Consider the following 24,290-nt stretch of genomic DNA (forward strand, 5'->3'; position numbering starts at 1 on the left):
AGGCACCTGATGATTAAAAGGTGTCTCTCTACCAAAGTGTCTCCCTCCTTCCCTATGCAGAATCCAGAGTGGATTGTAAATGAGAGGTTACTCACCCGGCTCTCAGGGTTGCACTGGCAAGATCCCCCTTCAGCTGAATACTAAGAGGTGCCTGTAGCTACCTACACTGGGCAGGGGGAAGCATGGGAAAGGTAATAATATAACTGGGCCATCCAGCACACTTGTGGTTCAGTTCGGCAACCGTTTGTAGGTAGTTTTGTGGAAAGTGCCAGAAGAACAGCCTCCTGTGATGCAAATCCGGACCTGCCTGCAGTACCCCATAAAGTTATGGGAAGCGCTCATATACATAACACGGCCACAGCTCTCCATATAGTTGCGGACCTACAGGAGAAAACCGCTTTCGCTCAAATAGGGCTGGCTGAACTAGGACCTTCACAACCATCTGGAGTTCCCCCTTTATACATAGCTCAACACTCCCCTGCTGCCCAGCAATGACCACTCTTTCACCTGATTTAAAAAAAGAAAATTCCCCTTCTACTGAAATCTGATTGTGTGCAGAGCAGCAGAACTCGCTGTGCCTGACTGACAGGCTGGAATTCCCCTTGCACAGTTCCATGACACACAAGCTATATAATCAGGGCAGGCCAGGGGACTTCCCACTGTTACTTCCTGCCACGCAGCCGAACTCGTGGACATTCCTCACACCGCGTGACATATTTCTCGTGTGAAAATAAAAAATAAACTAAATGGTCAACAAAAATCTCTAAAAAATTTTTAAACAATCAATGGGGCTGCAGATTGATTAGAATTTATAAAAACGCACACAGACAGAAACTGGACCCTCCCTGCTCTCCTGTGTCACCAGGGAAGGGCGGGGGAAAGAGAACTGCAGCGCCATGTTATGATATAGGTAAGAAAGCCGTTACAGTGCTGATGTATTATGGAATGAGAAGTGCCGTGCTAAAAGGCGAGCGGGCGGCCGCGAGAAGCACCGCTATAGTGCTGACACGACGCTGCAGACAGAGGGACGAGCGGGCGGGAGATCTGCCACTGCCGTGCTGAGGGGCGTCCGGGAGCACTAGTGGGCTTGCAGATGTGCGGAGAAGCTAGGAGAGCCGAGTGAAGCCCGTGCACCGCTCCTTCAGAAGAAGAGCCGAATCATAAAACCATCCTGTCTGAGGAGGCGCTGAAGTTGTTATTTTTTGAAATCAGAAAATCCGAATTTACTTAATGTCATGATGAAGGAGTTCTTCTTTGACCGTTCAGGCCACGCCCCCTCGCAACGCCTACTTCGTGTGATATAAAGAGTTGACGACTTCTGAGCTCTCTGAACCATTTCCCGTTGTGTTGAAAATTCTAATTTTAGCTCATTATTTTTTTTTTTACTATTATTATTTTATTTTTTTTAATTTAGCAATGGTGATGCTGGAGTTTGTCGCGTGTGGTTCCTGTGAGCGGCTGCAGCATTGAGGGTATGTTCTCAGCAAGGGGAATGCTTCTGACTCTTGTATATTAACCAGGAGGATCCTCCAGGAAGGTATCAAGTTGGCAATGCACCAATCTAGCTATCTTCATGATGCAGCATGGGAGAGCATTACCTCAACCAGCTGTGCAAAGACTTCTCCCATCTGCTGGCCCATCTTCTGCAGAGACTATAGTGCAGAGCCAACTTTACATATTTTGATAGATCAAAGGAATGTTTAAAGGACAACTGAAGAGAGGTATATGGAGGCTGCCATGGTTTTTTCCCTTTTAAACAATGCCAGTTGCCTGGCAGCCCTGCTGATCCCCTGCCTCTAATACTATTAGCCATAGACCCTGAACAAGCATGCAGCAGATCAGGTGTTTCAGACTTTAAAGTCAGATCTGACAAGACTAGCTGCATGCTTGTTTCTGGTGTTATTCAGATACCACTGCAAAGAAATAGACCAGCAGGGCTGCCAGGCAACTGGTGTTGATTAAAAGGAAATAAATATGGCAGCCTCCATATACCTCTTACTTCAGTTCTCCTTTAACTTGAAGGCTAGTGAGCACACTTGGCTGTGTAGAAAACCATGAGTTTACTGCACTGCATTGTTGCGGTTTTGGGTGCATTTGCATTTTTTTCAATGGGAAAAGATACAGGCAGGGGTCACATTTGTCGGCTTTTGTGCACGTTTTCTGCACAGAAACACTGATTTCAACTGAGAATTCATGTTAATCAATGGGCTAGGACACACTTGAATGCAGATTTCAGGTGGATAAAAAAACTGACATCTTGCAGCATTTGTCAGTTTTCTCCATAAATGACAATAGCTCCTGTAAGGCAGAAGTCACACTTGTCTTCCAGTTTTCTAAGAAAAAGTGTAGAAAACTGAAAGACAAGTGTGACCCCTGCCATGTTCTTTTATTTAATAAAAGCGCACATCTGCGTCTGCATTGAATTTCATTATGTGCGTTTTTACAGAAATATGCAGCATTTTGTAAAACAGATATGTGGGTTTTTTTTATGCAGCCCATAGACTTTCAATAGGGCCCTTTTCCACTAGCTGCAGTGTTTCTACTCCCTGCTTTCATGGGAGCAGACCTGTTGTTGACATCTTGTGTTTTATCAATTACCTCTCTGCAGTGGCAGTCAGCTGACACATCTGAGGGTTCAAATTACAACTAGTGCTTAGTCACAGGTGAGGGGGAATTATACAGGCTAAACTTTCTAAATACATACAGGGTGCATTTCTATATATTTTCTGTATGTCCTATGCAAGAGTTCAGGTCCACTTTAAAATCATGGAATTAGAAAAGATTGATTGACCACTAGTCCAAAACAATGAAGATTGCCCTTTTTATGGATTTTTTTTTTTATTTACTTTGATTTTATGTTTTTATTGAATAGCTTTCTAACAGTTCAATTAGATTTTGCATTTGTTTGTTTTTTGCATTGTGTGATTATCAGACAGGTCAAGCTTGCAGTATGTTTGCTTTTTGGTGTTTGCAATGTTTCCTTTGGGCGTATTCTACCAGTATGTAAGTATGCACAGAAAGTAGGAACTGAAGAAAGTTGTTCATCCATTTCCACCCTGCAGGGAAATGAAAATTTAGAATTAGTGTGACAGTCTACAAGTTAGCTCTGTCACACTGTACAGTTCCCACTCACAACTCAGTGTGTGTGTATATATCTATCTATATAAAAAATTTTTTAATTTTTTTTCTTGCATATGACGCCACTTTTTCTCCCTTTAAAAAGGGGGGGAAAAAAAGTCCTTTTGTTTTATTTGCCAAATATAGGGAGTCCCTGACTTATGCCCGCTGATATGGCCCAGGACTCCCTGCATTGTCCCCGTGTGTCGTCCTCCGCTCCCCTTTGTGTCCCCTTCGCATGTAGAGTTACGAGCAGCGGCAGCACCAGCTCACCTGATCCAGTGGCGATCACAGACCTCTTTTCTCCTGCACTGCTCCCCTAGTGCTGTCTTCTGTTGATGACACGATCAGTAGAAGCCAGCACTAGGGGAACAGTGAAGGAGAGGAGAGGTCTGTGATCGCCGCTGGAGCCAATGGATCAGGTGAGCTGGTGTTGCCACTGCTTGTAGCTATGCATGCGGAGGGGATGCATGGGGGACAGAAGGGCACACATGGGGGGCAAGTGGGACACTTAGTAATTGGGGAGAACATCTACAAGACACTCCTGGACCATGAATGCACCAGGTGTAGTATATTTTCTTTTTCCCCCCCTAATTTTTGCCTTCTAAACCTAGGTGCATCTTGTATGCCAGAAAATAGAATCTAAATAAATATATATTTATTATGTTACTACTGTTTTATAGAATTTGGGGTTGCATGCGCATTTTAATACAATTTGTATGTAGCTTGGTATTGGACCAATAACATGCGCTTCTTGCTGATTTTGATTGGGCCCGTTCCAAGTGCATACCACTTAGCCTCTCATTGGCAATCTGCTGGGTTCTGATAAGTCCTATGACTCTCCTCTCTAAATTGTGCCTAACTTGGTTAAAGTAAATACCAAATACTGGGAGAAGATGAAAGAAGGCGTACGCTCCAAACAATACAAATATAACGATATATCAATAAAATACCATAACTTTATTATGAGAACGTAGAAAAATGTATACAAACATTAAAACTGGCAGGATAACAAACACTGGCAACACACACAGCTACACCATTATTATTTAGTATTTATATAGCGCTGACACCATCACTCAGACTCATCAACACAACTCCCAATGCATCTGCAAGTAAGATTAGCAGGGTGGTTCATAAGCTGCAAATAATTATTAATGATTTATAAAGCGCCAACATGGCGCTGTAAGAAAGTAAAACAAACATGGGGTACAAAATAATACAGACAATGGTATACACCAATTTACAAAATACAGAGTTGGTACAAAGTACAGAACTGGTAATAACAGTAAAGATTACCATACTCTGAATAAATGTGTAAGCAATTTGTGTACAGTCCTCCGGATTATGAAGAAGAGTCTCGTTAGACCATAAGGCGTATGTGGGCAATGTACGGAGCCCTACAGGCATCGGTCCTAAGCAATTAACCCCCACCGCTAGGAGAGTTTGAGCAAGGCAGGCAAAGTGGACACAGTATGCTAACAATGACTGCTCCAAGGTGGATAGTCTTGGCAAGCAAGCAATAAAGCTGAAGCTGGTTAAAGCAGCAGTGCCGGCTGCAAGCAAGCTGACGAAACAAGCATACAGTACCAGATCCCTGGTGTCTGCTGATGATGGGACGTTGTTACAGCTCACTTGATGTACAGTCTGGTGGAGGTTCAAAGTGGATAGAGCGGTGGTACCATACACGGACTCAGATGCCAGTGAACCAACCGTTGTCCAGGCATGGCCAGTGTTGCAAAGAAAACAGGCGTTGTAGCGACCAGCCAGCACCAGACCAACAAGCGGGACATGGAGAGCTGCTGAGTGTGTGTGTGTGGGGGGGGGGGGGGGGGGGAGGTGTTGTGTGGAGGAGGCAAGTAGAGTTTTACACCGCCACGTGCAAGGCCATGCTGAGTCTGACTCTGCTCAACCTGTTTCACCGATAATTCCGGCTTCCTCAAGAGGGCATGGCTACAGGCAAGCTCACATACACGCGCTAATGACGTGGCCAGTCGCCATACACCGCCCTCCTGACTCCACCCACACAAATAAGGGAGTGAGAGGCTGACCGGCACCACTCATCAATGAGCTCACATACACACTGCATCACTCTATATGCTGTGCCACTGACAATCACCACACAGCTAGCCCCCTCCTCTGGCTCCACCCACACAAAGGAGGGAGGTAGTGAGAGGCTGACCAGCATCACCAATCATTGAGCTCACATACACACATGGATCACCATCCAATATGCCATGGCGCCGCCAATCATCACACAGTGTTGCCTCCCCCAGGTCTACCCACACGAGGGGGAGAGGCTGACTAACATGACTCATCAATGAGCTCACATACACACACGGTGCATCACTCTATGCTGCGGCGCAGACAGTCGCCACACTGCCTGGCTCCATCCACACAAAGGAGGGAGGGAGTGAGAGGCGCAGCCCACAGATGCATCAAACAAATCAAAGCTGACTGTCACAAGTTTGTTAAAGTGAACCTGTGGGTGAAAAAAGGGCAGAAGTTAGTTACCTTAGTAGAGTGAAAGCCTCTGGATGATGAAGATCCATGCTGCATAGGCATGGACCTCCTGCGCTCATACACGGATGGCAGTGCGGCTGTGCAAACACATATGACAAGCTATGGTTGAATATGTTTAGAGGGTCTCAGCGCTGTATTGGTGGGGTGAAGGAGGATGGGGGAAGCTCTGGATTATCCAGGGGCTTCACTCTTGTGAGGAAGATATTTATCTTTTCCACTTTCATTCCTCACAGGTACACTTTAATGACTGCTTATGCTGCATTCACTGAGGTGAGGAAGCAGCCACATCACACGTACTCTACCCTTCTAGCTTGCTAGTTTGTCCTGTCTGGGTTGTCCGTTTTATTTTTAATGCATATTGTGCGGATTATATTCTATCATACCATGCCAGTTATGTGTGATTCATCTTTAAAGGACAACTGCAGTGAGAGGTATATGGAGGCCATAGTTATTTCCTTTTAAGCAATACCAGTTGCCTGGCTATCCTGCTGATCCTCTGCCTCTAATACTTTAAGCCATAGACCCTGAACAAGCATGCAGCAGATCAGATGTTTCTGACATTGTCAGATCTGACAAGATTAGCTGCATGCTTGTTTCTGGCGTTATTCAGACACTACTGCAGCCAAATAGATCAACAGTGCTGCCAGGCAACTGGCATTGCTTAAAAGGAAATAAATATGGCAGCCTCCATATTCTTCTCACTACAGTTGTCCTTTATGTATTACCTGGCTGTCAGGGATTGCAATACTTACATCCTGTGTGAATGTCAGATGCAGCTTCGCTGGACCAAACTACAGTCTGTACTTGGTCCAAACTCCTCCATCTGTTCCATGATTACTCTCATGAGAGACTGTAAGCTTGCAAGAACAGGGTCCTCCCCCCCTACTGTTTCTGTTGTACTTTTATTAAACTGAGCCCAATGTGAAAATAAATTGATGAGATAAACCATTGTATTTATCCTCCTACTAGAAATGATCCCACGATTTTATATGTAAACCTTTACAAAGTAGATTAAATGTTTTATTGTCTCTGCCCAATGGCAGCCTATTAAGTGTCCCTGAGTTAAAAATTACAGGAATCATTAACCTTTCTCCATTTCTCCCCTGCCCTCAGAAGTTGTATTCTGCCAGTAAAACTTTTATGGCTGTAACTTGCTTATCAGTGATGTTTACTATATTTAGGACAAGGTACCAAGGCAGAAGCTGTTTGTATGCCTGAAAAATTAACTCTTTCTGCCACAAGAACTACAAAATCACCAAATTCAAGTGCACCAAATTTCTAGGCACATATCAAAAATTGTTACTGCAAATCGTTATAAAAAGCACTAGGCGTTTGCAGTTATGCTTAGCGATTTTTATTTGCAAACTGCATGCATGTTTCAGATGTGTGATCCAGATACTACTCCAGCCAAAGAGATCAGCAGGACAGATGAGCAACTGGTATAGAATATAAAAAAAAAAAAATATATATATATATATATATATATATATAGTAGCCTCCATATCCCTCTCAGTTCAGGTGTCTTATAAGAATACTGCAAAACAGACAGCAGATCCCTGCAGAAATCCATCATGTCCTATGCTCAGTGCAGCTGCACAAAATGGACTCTGCTATCCACAATCAGCCACTGGCTGCATAGTGGAGGCAGTGTCACTTGTTGCTAGGTAGAATAGGATGGGGTAGTCTGAAGAATTTGTACATGTACCAGACTGGAGAATAGCTGATTCCGTAAACTAGGTAGGGTAGGGGATGGTTCACTTTGCAAAAGCTTTTTTTCTAAGCACTCATGATGTTAAAAGCTCTTGCTAATGTAATGCTATGGGCCTGATTCACAAAGCGGTGCAAAGTGTTTGCACGCCTGTGAAAAGCCCTTTATCACGCCTAAACTCAGTTTAGGCGTGATAAGAAGAAACTCGCGCGATCTCCCGCGTGCAAAGTTTTGCGCGCGTAGCGCACCGTGCTTCGCGCCCATTGAGCCCTATGGGAATTTGCGTGCGCGTTTGCACGCAGGAGCTTCGCGCGAAGAGCAGCACAAATCGGTGATAACTCAGTGGTGCAAAGGTTATCACGCCTAAAGTCTTTTAGGCGTGATAACTGGGTTATCACCGCTTTGTGAATCAAGCCCTATGAGTTTGTTCTCACAAACACAGATCATTTATATTGCGCTTTTCTCCTGGGGGACTCAAAGCGCCAGAGCTGCAGCAACTAGGACGCGCTCTATAGGCAGTAGCAGTGTTAAGGAGTCTTGCCCAAGGTCTCCTACTGACTAGGTGCTGGCTTACTGAACAGGCAGAGCCGAGATTCGAACCCTGGTCTCCTGTGTCAGAGGAGACCACACATAACTGGCATGGTAGAATAGAATATAATCCACGCAATATGCATTAAAAATAAAAACGGACAACCCAGACACGACAAAATAGGAAGCTAGAAGGGTAGAGTATGTGTGATGTGGCTGCTTCTTCACCCGAGTTAATGCAGCATAGGTAGTCAAAGTGTACCTGTGAGGAATGAGAGTGGAAAAGAGAAATATCTTCCTCACTAAAGGGAAGCCCCAGGATAGTCCAGAGCTTCCCCCATCCTCCTTCACTTGAGCAATGTAAAGTTTTCCATTAGCAAGAGCTTTTCAAATCACTTGCTAAAAAAGCTGTTGCAGTGATGTGAACTGGTTCATAGGGTATCATTGCTGCCTTCACCCAATCTGGTGTTTGTCCATTTCACATTCCAGCTAGTTTGAGCAGTCTAGAAGTCTAAAAAAAAGTTTAGTTTGAAAGTCTAGAAAAGTTACACTTTCGTGATTACAGGGAACGCAGCAGGCTGGCATAGCGCATAGGACGCTCGCCTTGCAGTGCTATGGTCCGCAATTCTGTGCTAGGACGTTATCTGCATAGCTTGTATGCTCTCCCGTGTTGGCATAGTTTTCTTTTGGTTACTCAGGTTTCCTCACACATCCCAGAAACCTACAGATAAGTTAATTGGTTCCTTTCAAAAATTGTCCAAAAGGTACCCATTAACTATCCAATTTCTAAAACGATCGACTGTCTGATTATTGCAGAGGGGGAAATAAAAAGCATTCCCATCACACTGTTATGGTAGGGATTAGATTGTGAGCTCCTCTGAGGAATGGCTAGTGTATATAGGCATGTCGTTATGTAAAAGCGCTGCAGAAGAATAATAATGTGTTGACAGATTCTGATGAGTTGTTTGTGCTATAATATATACACCAAGCAATAGGAAAGGTCAACAAGATGCTAATATTTTCAAGTTGATGTAAATTTATGGTGCTGGAAACTGGACCAGTTAAATGAAGCATCTGCTGTTTGTTTGTTTTTATTTCCAAGCGACATAAAATTTGCATCAACTTGGAATTACCAGCATATCATTGACCATCCCAAATAATGAGTGATCCTGGTTTATCTTTTTGGCTAATAAGGTGGTGTTTTCTTCTCTTTCTTAGGTTTTGAGGCCTTACAACTCCGCCCCTACCCCTCTTCTGAAAGATTTTATTTTTTTTTCTTTTGGTTTCCCAGATCTCATCATGCGGTGCTAAAAGCCCACCGAGGGGAAGTCTGCTCTCTAGGAGGTAGTTTTTAGGCTGTAGTCAATGTATTTGTCCACTGTAGTTTATTTTATGCACAGCCAGGTGTCATCCATGGAATCTTCCACTTCAATGCTTTCAGAATATCAAAAAGCAAATCCCGTTACAGGGCAACATGTGGAATCTACCCACTTATATCTGTATGAAAATTCTTTACCCCAAGCTGTTAACATCAAGCCAGGATAGGCTTCGAAGGCCAGAAGGTTAATTCCTTTCTTTTTATTGTTTGGTTGAGAAGTTTAAGTTAAGCTCTCCGCCCATCGTGCATGGAAGCAGCTTAGAAGTGATGAGCTAGCAGGCACCTTTGCAAAGCTGGAGAATATGTTTTGCACTAACGACTGTTCAGTCATCAGTTTTGTTTTTTTATTAACACCATGTTTCCTTGCGTTACATAATGATCGGCCCTAGCCATTCGGGACTTGTGGCCGGTCCGTTTCCTATTAGTAGCCGTAACTGCTCTGTTGTCTTGGTACAGTGAGTTCTTTTCAACGTTCAGCACTGTAGATCAATATTAAGATAACAGTTCAAAGAAAGGCAGGAGTTCTTAATGCCCTTATTGCATATTACAAAAGGTGCACATTTTTCATTTTTTTTTTTTTTTTTTTTTTTTTTAGGAGTCTTGGCTTCGCTGGTCTTGACCTACTAAGGCTTTGCTGAGCTGAAGAACATAAGTGATCCAAGCAGCCTAGCTTGAATTTGTTTGACACAATTTTTTCCACCCTCCCCTGGGTCAAATTAGACCTTAGTTAAGTGATCCTTGTAGGTCAGGTGACTAGAGATGTGCAGTCATAGGTAGATACTTAAACAGAAAAGGGTTTTTTTTTTAATATACGTCTGGGAAAGACCAGAGAACTTTTTAAAAAAAATCTGTGTGTGTGTGGGCATACAACAGGAATTTAACAGCTACTAATTTATCAACCTTTCCTCATCACCTACAGTACTTTAGATCCTGGTAGAAGATTGAACACTTCTTCCAATAGAAAAGACTTTAATTAACCCCGGGCTTGTTTTTTAGGATCACTTGTGTAATTCCATTGCTCTCCATCTCAGGAAAACCTTAGTAGGCCAGGTCCACTGCACCATACCGACATCGGCTTGTAGTCACACCGATCAGTAGAGATTTAGTACAGAGCTACCTCCTAGAGAGCGAGACTTCCCCGGCTTATTTTTTTAGTTCAATTTATAAAATGGAAGACTTAACTAAGAGCCAATTTTTGGCGAACCTGATGAAAACCAACCCAGCTATGAGCATGATCACCTTGGAACTCTCATGTGAACTTTACCGCATGTCTACTTTTTCCAAGTTTCCCACCAGCAGTCCAGTTTCTGAGCGAAGCCTCGCCAAAGCAGGTTTTTACTACACTGGCAACGATGACAAAGTAAAATGCTTTACCTGCGGCTTAATGCTGGACAACTGGAAGAGGGGAGACAACGCCTTTGAGAAACACAAGCGGCTTTTCCCTAGCTGCAGCTTCATCCAGAATGCGTCTTCGGTCAATCTCGGTGCATCCCTGTTTTCAGCTTTCTCACCTCCCAGTTCTCTGAACAGTCAACTTTATACTTCGTGCTCCGAAGAAGGAGTCATCGCCGGCTCCTACACAAGTTTTCCAGTCGAGCCCGTAACATCAAGGGCGGTTGAAGACCTGTCTCACCTACGAGCTAGCGACAACAACTCTTTCATGTACACAGAAGAAGCCAGACTTCGCACCTACTCAAACTGGCCCGTAACCTTCCTCAATCCTGCGGATCTCGCTAAAGCCGGATTCTACTACGTGGGTCCAGGAGATAAGGTAGCTTGCTTTGCCTGTGAGGGGAAGTTAAGTAATTGGGAACCAAATGATAATGCTATGTCAGAGCACCGTAGGCATTTTCCAGATTGCCCTTTTATGAGCACCAGTGCAAAACCAACCTTCAGGACCAGCGTCTCCAACGTCAGCATGCAGACCACCTCCTCACGGCTGAAAACCTTTGTCAACTGGCCGTCCAGGATCCCAGTGACGCCCAAAAAGCTAGCGGAAGCTGGATTTTACTATGTTGGTAAGTCCAGTATCTAAAGCTAGCTTACTTCCTGTGTGCACAGTGTAAACTGCTGCTCTGTGCTTACTCTATACTGAATAGCTGAGCATGGAATAGGGGCTGGTGATGACTCGTTTCTTCAGTGTAAAGAATAGCAGTGACAAGCTTATGGTTTGTAAATTCAATCAAAGTAGCTAGCATTATTGAGCAGAATATTTTTGTTAAATGTAGTGAAGAAGGAAAATTAATGAAATGTGGCGGGAATACCAACAAAATAAATTTTATTTGATGGTTTTTTGTTTTTCTTGCAGGGCGGAACGATGATGTAAAGTGCTTTTGTTGTGATGGCGGTTTAAGGTGCTGGGAATCGGGAGATGACCCCTGGGTTGAACATGCTAAATGGTTTCCCAGGTATTCAGCTATTTTGTTTTACTCATTTAGTATAAATGTGAAAATGCACTTACTGTTTTAAATCTCTATTTAAAGTGGTTTAAACCACTTTAAACCATTTAAAGTGGTATACTGGCCTGCCCCGACCCCTGCTAACTCTTAGGAAAACCCCCGTTCCTCCAACTTTTTTTTCCTCAGCTGGACATACAAGCTTCTAGAAATGACATGTTTAAAGCTTTTGTAGACATTAACTTCCGCCGTAGAGTGGTCAGCAAGGAGGAGTCTTGACAGCTCCAATCCAAGCTTAAAGATGGTGGTGTCACATGGCACTGACGCTGGGATGACCGCGCCCCCCACCCCCCGGTGAATTTTGTTAGTGGTGGCGCTTTTAGGTTATCTTGGATGAGTTGGGGGAGGCGTTTGGACCTTTTACAATTAAAAACGTTGCAAAGATCTTATAGAAGTCATGTGACTGTTCCAGCTGATTCTTGTAAGCTTCGGGCAGTTGCTTAATTACACTGCACAACTGGGAGGGGTCTGTAACACACAACAGATTCTGGAGGACCACATGAGGCCTTTCCTTACTTATCTGATGCAGTTTTAATTATGTATAAGATGCCTCCGCCATTGATGGCATGCCTGGGACATCTACCTGATGATAGGATGTTTAAATCAGTGCTCATCCCTGCATGATTGCACTGTGACGTGATTAACTGTCAAATTCTATTTGGATGACAGTTGTGACTGTTGTACCTCCATAAATGCATGGCAATTATAAAAGGGAGGATATCCTACTCAGTCCAAAGTAAATGTTCATCATCTCCTGATAACTAGAATATTACTCATATCCTGCCTTTATTACAAGGCTGTACAATGCTACCTGCAGATGTTCTGTCTTCTTGTGTGTAATTACTGGTGTCTTGTTTTTGTGCAGGTGTGAATATTTGCTGCACATTAAAGGTCAGAGTTTTGTCAGCGACATTCAAGAACGATATCCACATCTGCTAGATCAGGTAAGTTCTCCCCTCCTCTCCCCCTTTTACTATCGTTACACTAAAGTTAAATGAAGTCACACAAAAAAAACTATCTTATATAGTGGGGTTTCAGTACACAAATTCTTCAAGTCCTACCTTTTAAAGTGGCACTGTAGTGTAAAATGCAGAAAATGTATACAGGATAACCAGTACTTATGGTAATTATCCTGGTTGCAGCATCAGAAACACTTACTATATCTATACATTGCTGTATATAGCCCCACCCCTCCCACTGAGGCTTATCCTAGTCTGTGCCTATGCGGAATTCTGCTCCAAGAGCATTCTGGGAGACCGGTATTATCTTCACTGGCTACGGAAATTCTCAGAAACATTCCACAGAGCTGCACCCGACAGGACTATAGATGTTGTCACTTGTGATAAATTTCAGATTTTACTACAGGCAAACGCTGACTAAATATTTTATAAATGACTAGTGTATAAAATAAGCAGTTTTATTGATTACACTATTTTCACTACAGTCCTCCTTTAATGGAACCGTCTTAAAGGGGAACTTCAGCCTAAACAAACATACTGTCATCAATTTACATTAGTTATGTTAATTAGAATAGATAGGTAATATAATCTCTTACCCACTCTGTTTTAAAAGAACAGGCTGCGGAATATGTCGGCGCTATATAAATACTAAATAATAATAATAATAATTCATGGGGGCTGCCATCTTTTTACTTGAAAGGAGGTAACAAGGAGCAGGAGACACAGTTCCAACTATCCTGTGTCCTGATCACCCCTCCCAGCTGCACACACTAGGCTTCAAATGTCACAAAATCAGAAATCCCATCATGCTTTGCACAGCATCAGAGGAAAAAAAGCCCGGGCAGTTTTCTTCTGTGCAGCTAAAAATGAGGCTTGTATAAGAGAAACAAAGTTCTGATGCTGTGAAACTGTTAAAGAAACACAGCCTTTTCAGTGCTGCTGAGTCGATTTTTAGTCCGGAGGTTCACTTGTCCTTCAGTGTGGTGCAATATGCCCAACCCCTCCCCCACCTTTCTTTCCCAACACATCCTGCTGCTGATTGCATGGAGGATGTTTACATTTGCACAACTCTGGCATTTCCCAATACAAGATTAATTTTGTGTTGCCAAAGACTTCTGACACACAACCTGTAGAATTTTTGTGACTGGAAATTGATTGAAGTGGTTTAGTTTACCAGTGAAAGTAGACGAGGCCTACAATTTCTTAGTTTAGTTTTACACACTGAGATGCCCAGTGCACGCCAAAACCTTTAGCAGATCTGCAAACCGCTAGAGGTTTTTGAAGCAGATTTCAGAGCGATTCTAGGCATGATTAGAGAGGTTTTCTAAACATGCTTAGCGTTTTTTGGAGCGTTTTTGTGTAGCAGATTTCATATATTGTTTCAGTAAAGTTGTTACTGAACAGCTTCTGTAACAAAAACGCTTGGAAAACCGCTCTGATCTAGTGTTTTTCAGAGCGGTTTTCCACTTTCCTATACTTTAACATTGAGGCAGAAACGCCACAGAAATCTAAAAAATGCCGCAGCCCCGGAGTTTGCATTTGTGGAAAAAAACAAACCGCTCTGGTGTGCACCAGCCCATTGAAATACGTTACCCAAGCAGTTTTCAAACATCTAGCGTCTAACTTTTTTGTTTTATTTTTTTTTTCCAGCTGCTGTCAAATTCAGAATCTCAAAATGAGCCGCAGTATCCACCAAGTAAGTAGATGTTCATAATCTCTCCAAAACACATCGCTTTTTTTGTTATTGTTGCTTGTTTCACCTGCCTGTTGGAAGCATTCTCATAAGCAGGGTTGTGGAGTCGGTACAGCAATCCTCCAACTATGACGCCTCAGTTTATGAAACCACTGACTCCAGGTACCCAAAATAGCTCAGACTCTTTGACTCCACAGCCCATGCAGGGCAATGGATTGGGTACAAAAATCATCCAACTCAGACACCTCAGTTTATGAAACCACTGACTCCAGGTAGCCACAAATTGCTCCGACTCATCAGCCCTGATCATAAGTTTCTACAATGAGGTGGCACATGCTCATTGAGCAGTATATGAAGATTAGTGGGCCTATTGGCCTGTGACTGTAATAGAACATACCCAGAAAATGTGAGAAAGTATTAGTAGTTCATACAGCTGAACTGTGAATACTTAAGTTATTGTCATTAGATGTAAAAATTAGTTCCTTCCCTATAGCAAACTGTTTAAAAATGGTTTTCTGTAAAAATGTAGTCCAGATATTACTACAAGAGGGAAGCCATTTGCATTAAAGTGAACCAGAGACGAAGCACCCTCATGTATTTTACCATATATATCAGTGGGAACATTAGAGAAAACACCTACCCTGCTCTGTTTCATTCTTCACTGCTCAGCCTGCTTGTTATTAGCCCTGATAAAATCCCAGACTGAGCATTCAGTCTGGCTTTGCTCAGGAATCATCATAGCTGAGCCTGTCTTCTCTGATGTCTCAAACCCAACACTGCCCCCTCCTGGCTCTGCTGTAATGACTCAGCTATAATAATTCCTGAGCAAAGCCAGACTGAATGCTTAGTCGGGGGAAACAGAAAGCAGGGTAGGTGTTTTCGTTAATATTCCCACTGATATATATGGTAAAATACAGGGCTGTGGAGTTGGAGTCAGAGCAATTTTGGGCACCTGGAGTCGGAATCGTTAATTTCATAAACTGAGGAGTCAGGAGTCGGATGATTTTTGTACAAAATCCACAGCCCTGTTAAGTATCTGACTAAGGAGTCGGAGTTGAGGAGTCTGAGCCATTTTGGGTACCCGGATTCTGAGTTGGAGTCGTGGTTTTATAAACTGAGGAGTCTGAAGATTTCTGTACCGACTCCACAGCCCTAAAATACATGAGGGTGCTTCATCTCTGGTTCACTTTAAGCAAAGGCATAGGGCACAGTACCTTTGAGGCTGGAGACACCAGAGAGCGTTTTTTGGGCATTAGCTTCTGTGTGAGGCAGGGCTATGAGCCGGAGCCCTGCCTCACACGCGTCTGTCAGCGGCAGATCTCCGCCTCTCCCTGCCCCTCTCAGTGAAGGAAGACTGAGAGGGGCGGGGGAGAGGCGGAGATCCGCCACTGACAGACGCATGTGAGGCAGGGCTGCGGCTCATAGCCCTGCCTCACACGGAAGCGCTGCACGGATCGCCCCCCTGGGGAGTTAGGGGGGTTTTAGATAGTTTACAGCCGTGGGAATGCGGCGATTTAGGTAGGACTAATGTATTAAACAGGAATGTTTAAATAAAAAAAAAAAAGATTTTTAAGAGGCTTCAGAGTCTCTTTAAAAAGCTTGATCAGACCTGGTGTCTAGTCTTGCAGGTGACCTGATCAGAAGGAATATCTGTTGGCTTTGATGCCCTTTTATTTATTCTTTTGGACAGTTGCCATTTTCGCACAGTGCTCTTAGGGCCCGTTTCCCCTGGGGCTGTTTGCTCCTGATCTCACACACATGAATGCAGATCTGGAATCTCAGCTTATTGAAACCAATAGGCTGCTTTTGAATTAGTGCAGGTGAGAATTCTGCAGCACTGCTTCAGAATTTTGGACACTGTGTCTGAATCCTCATAGTTGTGCATGGCACGGCTACAGGGATTTCGGATGCGTAATCTACATGCGCAGTCTCTGGAGACTGACGTCTGGCGCTAGGGGAAACCCGCCCTTACTTCTCTCAAATCCATGGACTGGTACATTGTATTTAGTATCTATTTATGTACAGTGATTCCACGCATACACACACTTAAAGGACACATCCGAACTCATTGAAAATTAAAAAAAATCCACTTACCTGAGGCTTCCTCCAGCCCCTGACAGCCGTCCTGTGCCCTCACCGCAGCTCCGCTTACCGCCGGTGGCCCGGGATCCCCTTCGGCGCAGGATGTCAACTGCGCCTGCATGAGTGGCTCTGTCGCACTGACATCTTTCGGACTGTACTGCGCAGGCACAGTACTGTCTGGATGACGTCAGTGCGACCAGTGAGCTGCAGGTGCAGGAGAAGTCCACCTGGCGTGGTCGGCATCTCCACCGGAGCTGCGGCGAGGGCACAGGATGGATGCAGGGGGCTGGAGGAAGCAGATGTTTTAAGTGGATTTTTTATTTTTAAATTGCTCGGACTTTCCCTTTAACAGGACTTGGCGAAATAGAATTCTGTGTATCTAATAGCCTTCTTTGTGTAACAGTTATCAGACTGGACAAAGAGAACAACCAGGATGATGAGCTCTACATGAATACCAAGGTGGTTCAAGATGTCCTCTCCATGGGCTTCAATCGCAGACTGGTAAAGGAAACTGTTCTGAGTAAAGTGCTGACCACTGGGGACAATTACAAGGAAATTGAAGAACTGATATCGGATCTGGTGTGTGCACAAAAAGAACAGACCGAAGAGGAGCGAGACCGACAGACAGAGCAAAATTCTGCAGGTAATTGTCAAAACAGGCGCTTTGTCTTTGCCCGTAAGTGAAAACCCTGAGAATCCCCCATAGAGATGGACTGGCCCAAAACCTTTCTGTTCTATCGATTTTTTTTTTTATTTTTTTTTTTAACTGCCTACTTTTTTCATAATAGTGGTCCTTGAATCTACACAAGTAGGCACTTGTAAAAAAAATGCCAGTGTCTGCAGCTGACTCAGTAGGATTATTGTGTGCGTAGGCAATTTTGTGCTTAGCTTGAAATGTGACTTTTTTTTCCTGGTTGAGAAACTTCTTGGAATTCTTGCAGTGAAACTGTTTTCTGCAGTGCTCCACATGAGTATGCGCAGCTACAAGGTCACATTGACCGAGATAAGCACAGGGTGGTGGCAACATGTGGAGGGCAACTGATTGCTGCAAGTCTGCCTCAAACTAGTCTGTGCAAACTGTAGCCAGGCTGTGTTGAACTTGCATACAGAATTGACCAGGGGAAATCCTTAGAATAGAACACAATAATAATTAAACCTATTTTGCCAACAGCTAGGGAATGTTTATAACTTTTCAAGTGTATTATACATGTGTATTCCCACTGATGCTTTTTTCAGTTTCTATTTGATTCAAGTGTTTTTTGTTTTGTTTTGTTATCATTTGTTTTTGATGAGCTATGAAGGAATGTCTTACCATTGGTGACAGGCCATCAAATCTGACCTTTTCAACTTTTCCATGTTCCTATTAAGACAAAAAAAGTTCCTCTTTTAAGTGGACCTATCAGTACAATCATTCCTCACATGAATCAGCCAAGTAGCAAAGGCAGCCATATTTGCATTAAAGCGGAACTGAAGATATGCTAAAAAAAGAAAAAAAAACACTTACCTGGGGCTTCTGCCAGCCCCCTACAGCCGACCTGTGCCCACACTGCTCCCTCTGGTCCCCCACTCACTTCACGCAGTGGAAGCCGACTTCTAAGTCGACGTTCACTGTGCTTGCATGGCCCTGGCCCCGCGAATCCTTGTACGTGTTCCCGTGGCCAGGAGCGTCCTGTACAGTACGAGAAAATCTATACTGCGCCTGCGCAGTACACTCCTGGCCATGGGAGCATGAACGAGGATATGCGTGGCCAGGACCATGCAGACGCAGTGGACACAGTGAGCCGCAGCGGGAGACCGTAGGATCACATGGTAACGGCGTGGCTGCAGGGGGCTGGCTTCCACGTTTAAATTCCCTTTTGCTTGTGTACTCTGTCACCATTAGTAGTCTCCCTGACTCTTCCTAGCTTTATCCTGCAACTTCATTTTGAGTCTGTCTGACACCAGGACTGCCAGGCAACTGGCATTATTTAAAAGGAAATCAAGATGGAAGCCTCCATATCCTTCTCAATTCAGGAGTCTTATTTTTAAACCAGGAAATGGAGTTTGTTCACAGCAAGGAAGAAGGACTTAAAGAGGAACTCCAGTGAAAATCATGTCATAAAAAAGTGCTTCATTTTTTACAATAATTATGTGTGAATTGATTTAATCAGTGTTTGCCCATTGTAAAATCCTTCCTCTCCCTGATTTACATTAATGGTGACATTTTTACTGCTGGCAGGCGATGTCACTGGAAATAGATGCTGCTTGCATTTTTGGCAGTTGGAAACAGCTGTTATTTCCCACAATACAACAAGGCTTCCACAGTGTGATGTCAGTACCTCAATGCTGTGAGGCTCTGACATCACACTGTGGGAGGGGTTTCACCACAAAATCAGCCATACAGAGCCCCCTGATAAAATATAAACGAGATCAAGAAATGATTGATATTCTGTGTGTAATCCATTCATGTTGTTTGATCCACAACAAGCGTGCAGGTCATTATCTTTACTACTGGCAGACAAGAACAAAAAATATACAGCACCAACTGCCATCATCTATATCTACACCTCTCTAATAATGCAATAGGCTAAAAAGGTTGGTTATTTCCCACAGTGCAACAAGGTTCACAGACAGCAAACTGTCATGACCATGGCCCTGACATCATACTGTGGGAGGGGTTTCACCACAATCTCAGAGATATCAGCTACTGATTAGGATGAAATATAATCCTTTAAGTTTCTCTTAAAGAGACTCTGAAGCGAGAATAAATCTCGCTTCAGAGCTCATAAATAGCAGGGGCACGTGTGCCCCTGCTAAAACGCCGCTATCCCGCGGCTAAACGGGGGTCCCTTCACCCCCAACCCACCCCCCGCAAAAGTGTGTCGTAAAAAGGTCGCAGAATTTCCCTTCCTGGAGGCAGGGCTAACGGCTGCAGCCCTGCCTCCAGTCGCGTCTGTCAGCGGCGCATCGCCGCCTCTCCCCCGCCCCTCTCAGTGAAGGAAGACTGAGAGGGGCGGGGGAGAGGCGGAGATACGCGCTGACAGACGCGCGTGAGGCAGGGCTGCGGCGGTTAGCCCTGCCCCAACCAGGAAGCGCTCCCCGGGTGTATCGAGGGGGATTTGGGGGTGAAGGGACCCCCGTTAAGCCGCGCTATAGCGGCGTTTTAGCAGGGGCACACGTGCCCCTGCTATTTATGAGGTCTGAAGCGATATTTATTCTCGCTTCAGACTCTCTTTAAGAAACTGCAATAAACAAACATGTTCCATAGATCAAAGGTAGGGGACTTCCTTCTGTCACTTAGCTGGCGAAAATATTACTTCTCTGGGGTTTTCATTGAAGGTGACCTCTAGTCGTTGTTTATCACATGCTCTCTTCTCTCCAAGTCTCTGCAAGTTCAGAATTCTCTTAAATGACATGTGACGGGTTGTCTTAACTCTTCGTGTAATTTTTTTACTCTCTTTTTGTGTCACAGATGAAATAAGTGTATTAAGGAAAAGTCGCCTTGCTTTGTTACCACGGATGACCTATTGCCTCCCGATAATGGATGACCTGTTTACTGCGCTGGTCCTATCGCCTTCCGAGTACGAGGCCATGAAACATAAGACCGGGCCTTCAGTACAAGCCCAAGAACTGATCGACACAGTGCTGATAAAAGGCAAAAGTGCAGTGGATGTTTTCAAAAAGAGCCTTAGTACCAGCGACCCGGCACTCTACAAAGAATTATTCAGTAAGTTTTTAAATCGGTTGCTTCCATTAAATGTCACCGATGGCAGAAATGTCAATTCTAATTAGGTAGAGTAGAAACCCACACAGTTATAGGTATAAAAAAAAAATTCACTTACCGTACTCAGTCTGGCTAATTGGACACTTATTACACTGATGTCCGCTTAGTACTCTTTTGGCTAGAGCACATGTATTACCTGTACTTCAGGTTGGCCTAGGAACCCTTCCACCTCATTAGAACAGAAGAAACTGCTCTCTAAGAGTGATGAAACGTCTTCTAGAACAGCAAAATCGTGGCTTTCTAAAGCTGCATTATTTTTTTTGTTTTCAGTCAGCGTACAAGTACATCTGTGCTGGGCGTGCATGAGTACAGTCCGTACATGCCCAGTATCACAGAGCCGCTCCTGCACAGAGGGTGTGTGTGTGTGTGTGTGTGTGTGTGTGCGTGTGTGCGTGTGTGCGTGTGTGCGTGTGTGCGTGTGTGTGTGTGTGTGTGTGTGTGTTAGGATGCTGTTGATCAGGGGGCGGCAGGTGACAGTGGACCATGGGCAGTAAAAAGTACAAAATCGGCCTTGACACTTTTTTTTTTTTTTTTTTTTTTTTTACCCTACTTTTTGGTACTTTTAAATTGCAGACTGAAAAGTGAAAAATGATGTCCTAAGAGAAAAAGGGACTTGGATCAGGCCCTATGTCATGTGTGTCATCTGTCTTCACACACCTCTGCCAGCATAACGTGCAACCACAAAGGTGGTATATCCGCTATCAGCATAGCATTGGCTGTTACCTGCTTGAAGCCCATGGAAGTGTCTTTTTCTTATGTGCGTTACATGGAAACTTTGTGGGTTCTGCAGAATAAAGAAGGAAAATACTCCCTACACAAGTTCCTTGTTTGCACTTTAAACCTCCAGCTGCCTGTTCACCCCCACTATAGATTTACAGCTGTGATAGGCTATCAGACAGCAGGAAAGCATGGCTTGGGCTGACAGGAAAAACACTAGAACAAATTGTCTCCAGTGCCTGTTGCAAGGGAGCTGCAGACTCCTCTTAAAAGAGTACCACAGGGGGGGGGGGCTTCTAATGGCCCCATCCTGTGCTGGGACAAAATGATCCTTTGGCCCCCCCCCCCCCCCCCCACCGCACCACACTTCCGCGGCTTTGTGACTTTAAAGTCGCTGACAACTGTGGCTGCGTGGCTCTGGCTGCGCGCTTCCTCGCCGCCGCTCACAATGCTGGTAGCGTCCTGTGAAGTACGGGCACTACGTCTCCCGGTGGCAGGAGCAGGGACGCGTGCAGCCCGGGCCACGCAGGCGCAACGGCACGCACCATTAAAGTTGCATAGAGGAAGTGAGCTGCGTCGGAGACCAGAGGATTGTTTTGTACTAGCGTGAGCACAGGACGTCTGTGGGGGGCTGTTAGGGGCCCCAGGTAAGTTGAACTAGCCCCCCCCCCCTTTACGGTACTCCTTTTTAAGAGGCATCTGCCGTTCCCTTACAACAGGCACTGGGGACAATTTGTTAGTTTTGTCACCAGAGTTTTGTGCTCTGTAGAGTTGCCCTCTTATCGGTGCTTGGTGAGACTTGACTTTTGGACTAATGCTCATTTTTACTTTATTTCAGTTGAACAGTCTTTGAGAAGTCAGACCTCCGATGATTATTCAGGTAACTATTCTTTACATGTTGTCTCCATGTCATAGTTGTCTCCATAACGTGTGTGCTGTTTTCAGGCCTTTGCTTTATTTTATAGTGTTTGCATGAGACATGCGTTTTAACGATTTACATAAGTGTTGTTAAAGGACCACTACAGCGAAAAAATTGTAAAATGTAAACCCAGAAGTATATTTCTTTCAAAGTAATATAAGGTATAAATTACAGGGTTGTGGTGTCGGTACAAAAATCATCCGACACCTCCGTTTATGAAATCAGACTCCAGGTACCCAAAATTGCTTTGACTCCGACTCCTTAGTCTCATTTCTACATTGGCTATGGATTTGGTACAATTACATCCGACTCCCGACTTCTTAGTTTATTAAAACCTTTGAAGTCAGTTACCCAAAATTGCTCTGACTCCGACTCTTCAGCCCTGATAAATGTATTTTTCCCCCCCTCTGTCACTTACAGTGGGTAGTAAAAATCTGACAAGTTTTGGACTAGTCTATCTCCTAGGGGGGGGGGGGGGGGGGGTTCTCAGGGTTTTATTTATTTTTTAGAAGCATTTACTGAATAGCAGTTGCTCAGTCCAACTTCCAAAATGTATTTCTGTCCATATGAGGGATATTTGTCAGTGAAACGCCTAACCTGAGATCAGAGGTGTACATTAACTTGTTGTGGTTCTTACTTAGATAAAATGACTGTTCATTGTTTGTTATACATGTCAGGAATTCTCAGAGCATTTGTGTGTATTAACTGACTATATGCACTAATGTATTTTTTACTTATTTATCATGTTTAGACTTGCCAATGGAGGAGCAGCTAAGAAGGTTGCAGGAGGAGCGGACTTGTAAAATTTGTATGGACCAAGAGGTCTCTATTGTGTTCATCCCATGTGGACATTTGGTAGTCTGCAAAGACTGTGCCCCATCCCTACGGAAATGCCCAATTTGCAGAGGAATAATCAAGGGCACGGTCCGCACCTTTCTCTCTTGAAGTGGGAGGAGACTGTTCTAATAAAATGCTGTGTTCTATTAAACTGCTGTTTACAACTGTGTCTTTAATAAAACCTTACCAAAACCAGGAGTAAATATTGCACTTTGTTTTTAGCTGATTGTATCTTGTTATGATTACCTGTAATATATCTAAACCTGATGAAGCGGGCAACCTTACTCAACCAGTAGATGGTCCATCATGCTTCTGAGAATGCCAATGGCCCAGCTGTCTCTGGATTTAGCACCTCACGTCACTGACTGACCATAGTCTGTTTGCTTTTTCCTTGTCAGTGACTTGAGACAGTATTGACATTAATAAATCTGTAGCATGGCAGGCAATGAGCTAGCAACCAATGACAACCTCTGTGTATGACCTGTAATAAATATAAGATACCCAAAAAATATGCTGTATGTGTTTGTATGCTCAGTGTCCTACTGTCTCTCCTTCCTAAACCTTTCATTGGAACATTGTTGTTATTTATATAGCTCCACAGCGCTGTACAGAGTATATTGTCTTGTCACTTAACTGTCCCTCAGAGGGGCTCACAATCTAATCCCTACCATAGCCGTATGTATCATAGTCTAGGGCCAATTTTTAGGGAGATGCCAATTAACATATATGTTTTTGGGACATGAGAGGAAAGCGGAGTGCCTGGAGGAAACCCACACAGACATGGCGAGAACATACAAACTCCATGCAGATAATTCCCTGGCTGGGATTCGAACTGGGGAACCAGCGCTGGAAGGCGAGAGATCTAACCAAGATGCCACCATGCTGCTCACAACATATGCAGGATTGATTTGGATGTATATTGTGAGAAAGCGAAGCAAGAGGTGTCAAGGCTGTCTGACTGACAGGAACTCGAGTTTCCATTTCTGATTGCCAGAACCCTTCAAAGGAAAAAGTGCATTTATAGTTAAGGTCTCCTTTTGAATGATACTGACCTTCTATTCACATGAGACCTTTTCTCCATGCCGAACTATAACTGCACTTTTGATGAAAGTTAAACTATGTCACTAGAATTACAGTAAATCCTGGCAGAGTAGTAATGAGAAGACCACTGCTATCCAAAAAATAATGGATAACAGTCCTACGGTTTGCAAAAGAAGAAAAACAATAAAATGTCTTGGCTTTAAATTTATTTTGTGTGATGTGTGGATCTTGGTGAGGGCAGTGTCGTGGTTTGGACCTGCTTTACGGCCTCTGGAATAGGGCAGCTTGTCATATTAATCCTGAAGTGCACTAACAAATTTTGCCAGAAGATGTATCCATCTGTAAACTTTACTTGAAATCCAAACCAGATTGGATTGTGCAGTAAGAGGTCGACCCCAAGGACTGACTACCAAAGGACGGTTAAAGTAAACAGCACCATTTTCAGCACCCAGGGCATCTCAACAGCACATTAAAATGCATATTAACAATGTGGCATTACTAAAAAAAAAATACATTCTACCTCTTTATTTTTACATTTAAATTTTAGTTAGAAGCTTTTATTGCTCTAG

At 43.9% G+C, this 24,290-nt stretch overlaps 2 protein-coding genes across 4 annotated transcripts in view; one reads left to right on the forward strand and one right to left on the reverse strand.

Moving 5' to 3' along the window:
* TMEM123 (transmembrane protein 123) overlaps positions 1–24,290 on the reverse strand; it is a 231,496-nt gene that overhangs the window by 37,055 nt on the left and 170,151 nt on the right. Inside the window, exon 5 of one of the 2 annotated variants that reach the window (XM_068266861.1) lies at positions 17,757–17,804. In XM_068266861.1, the coding sequence (XP_068122962.1) occupies positions 17,757–17,804 (48 nt within the window). Of the gene's footprint in view, positions 1–17,685; positions 17,805–24,290 lie in introns of those variants that run through there. The other variant, XM_068266860.1, reaches the window with a different exon arrangement.
* On the forward strand, positions 825–22,875 carry BIRC2 (baculoviral IAP repeat containing 2). 2 transcript variants are annotated; one of them, XM_068266859.1, is made up of 9 exons: positions 825–910; positions 9,095–11,272; positions 11,563–11,662; positions 12,576–12,654; positions 14,320–14,365; positions 16,848–17,087; positions 19,896–20,150; positions 21,763–21,804; positions 22,595–22,875. In XM_068266859.1, the coding sequence occupies exons 2-9, from the start codon at positions 10,423–10,425 to the stop codon at positions 22,786–22,788; spliced, it is 1,806 nt and encodes a 601-aa protein (XP_068122960.1). In that variant the 5' UTR covers positions 825–910; positions 9,095–10,422; the 3' UTR covers positions 22,789–22,875. The 2 variants fall into 2 exon arrangements, with proteins under 2 accessions (XP_068122960.1, XP_068122959.1); XM_068266858.1 differs by lacking the exon at positions 825–910 and adding an exon at positions 938–1,472.

This window comes from Hyperolius riggenbachi, chromosome 2 (genome assembly GCF_040937935.1).
Source record: "Hyperolius riggenbachi isolate aHypRig1 chromosome 2, aHypRig1.pri, whole genome shotgun sequence".
Classification (NCBI taxonomy): Eukaryota; Metazoa; Chordata; class Amphibia; order Anura; family Hyperoliidae; genus Hyperolius; species Hyperolius riggenbachi.

Coding starts and splice junctions, on each gene's coding strand:
- BIRC2 (XM_068266859.1), top strand. CDS start 10,423: ATGGAAGACTTAACTAAGAGCCAATTTTTGGCGAACCTGATGAAAACC. Junction 14,366..16,847: donor TGAGCCGCAGTATCCACCAA/GTAAGTAGATGT, acceptor TTTGTGTAACAG/TTATCAGACTGGACAAAGAG. Junction 20,151..21,762: donor ACTCTACAAAGAATTATTCA/GTAAGTTTTTAA, acceptor ACTTTATTTCAG/TTGAACAGTCTTTGAGAAGT.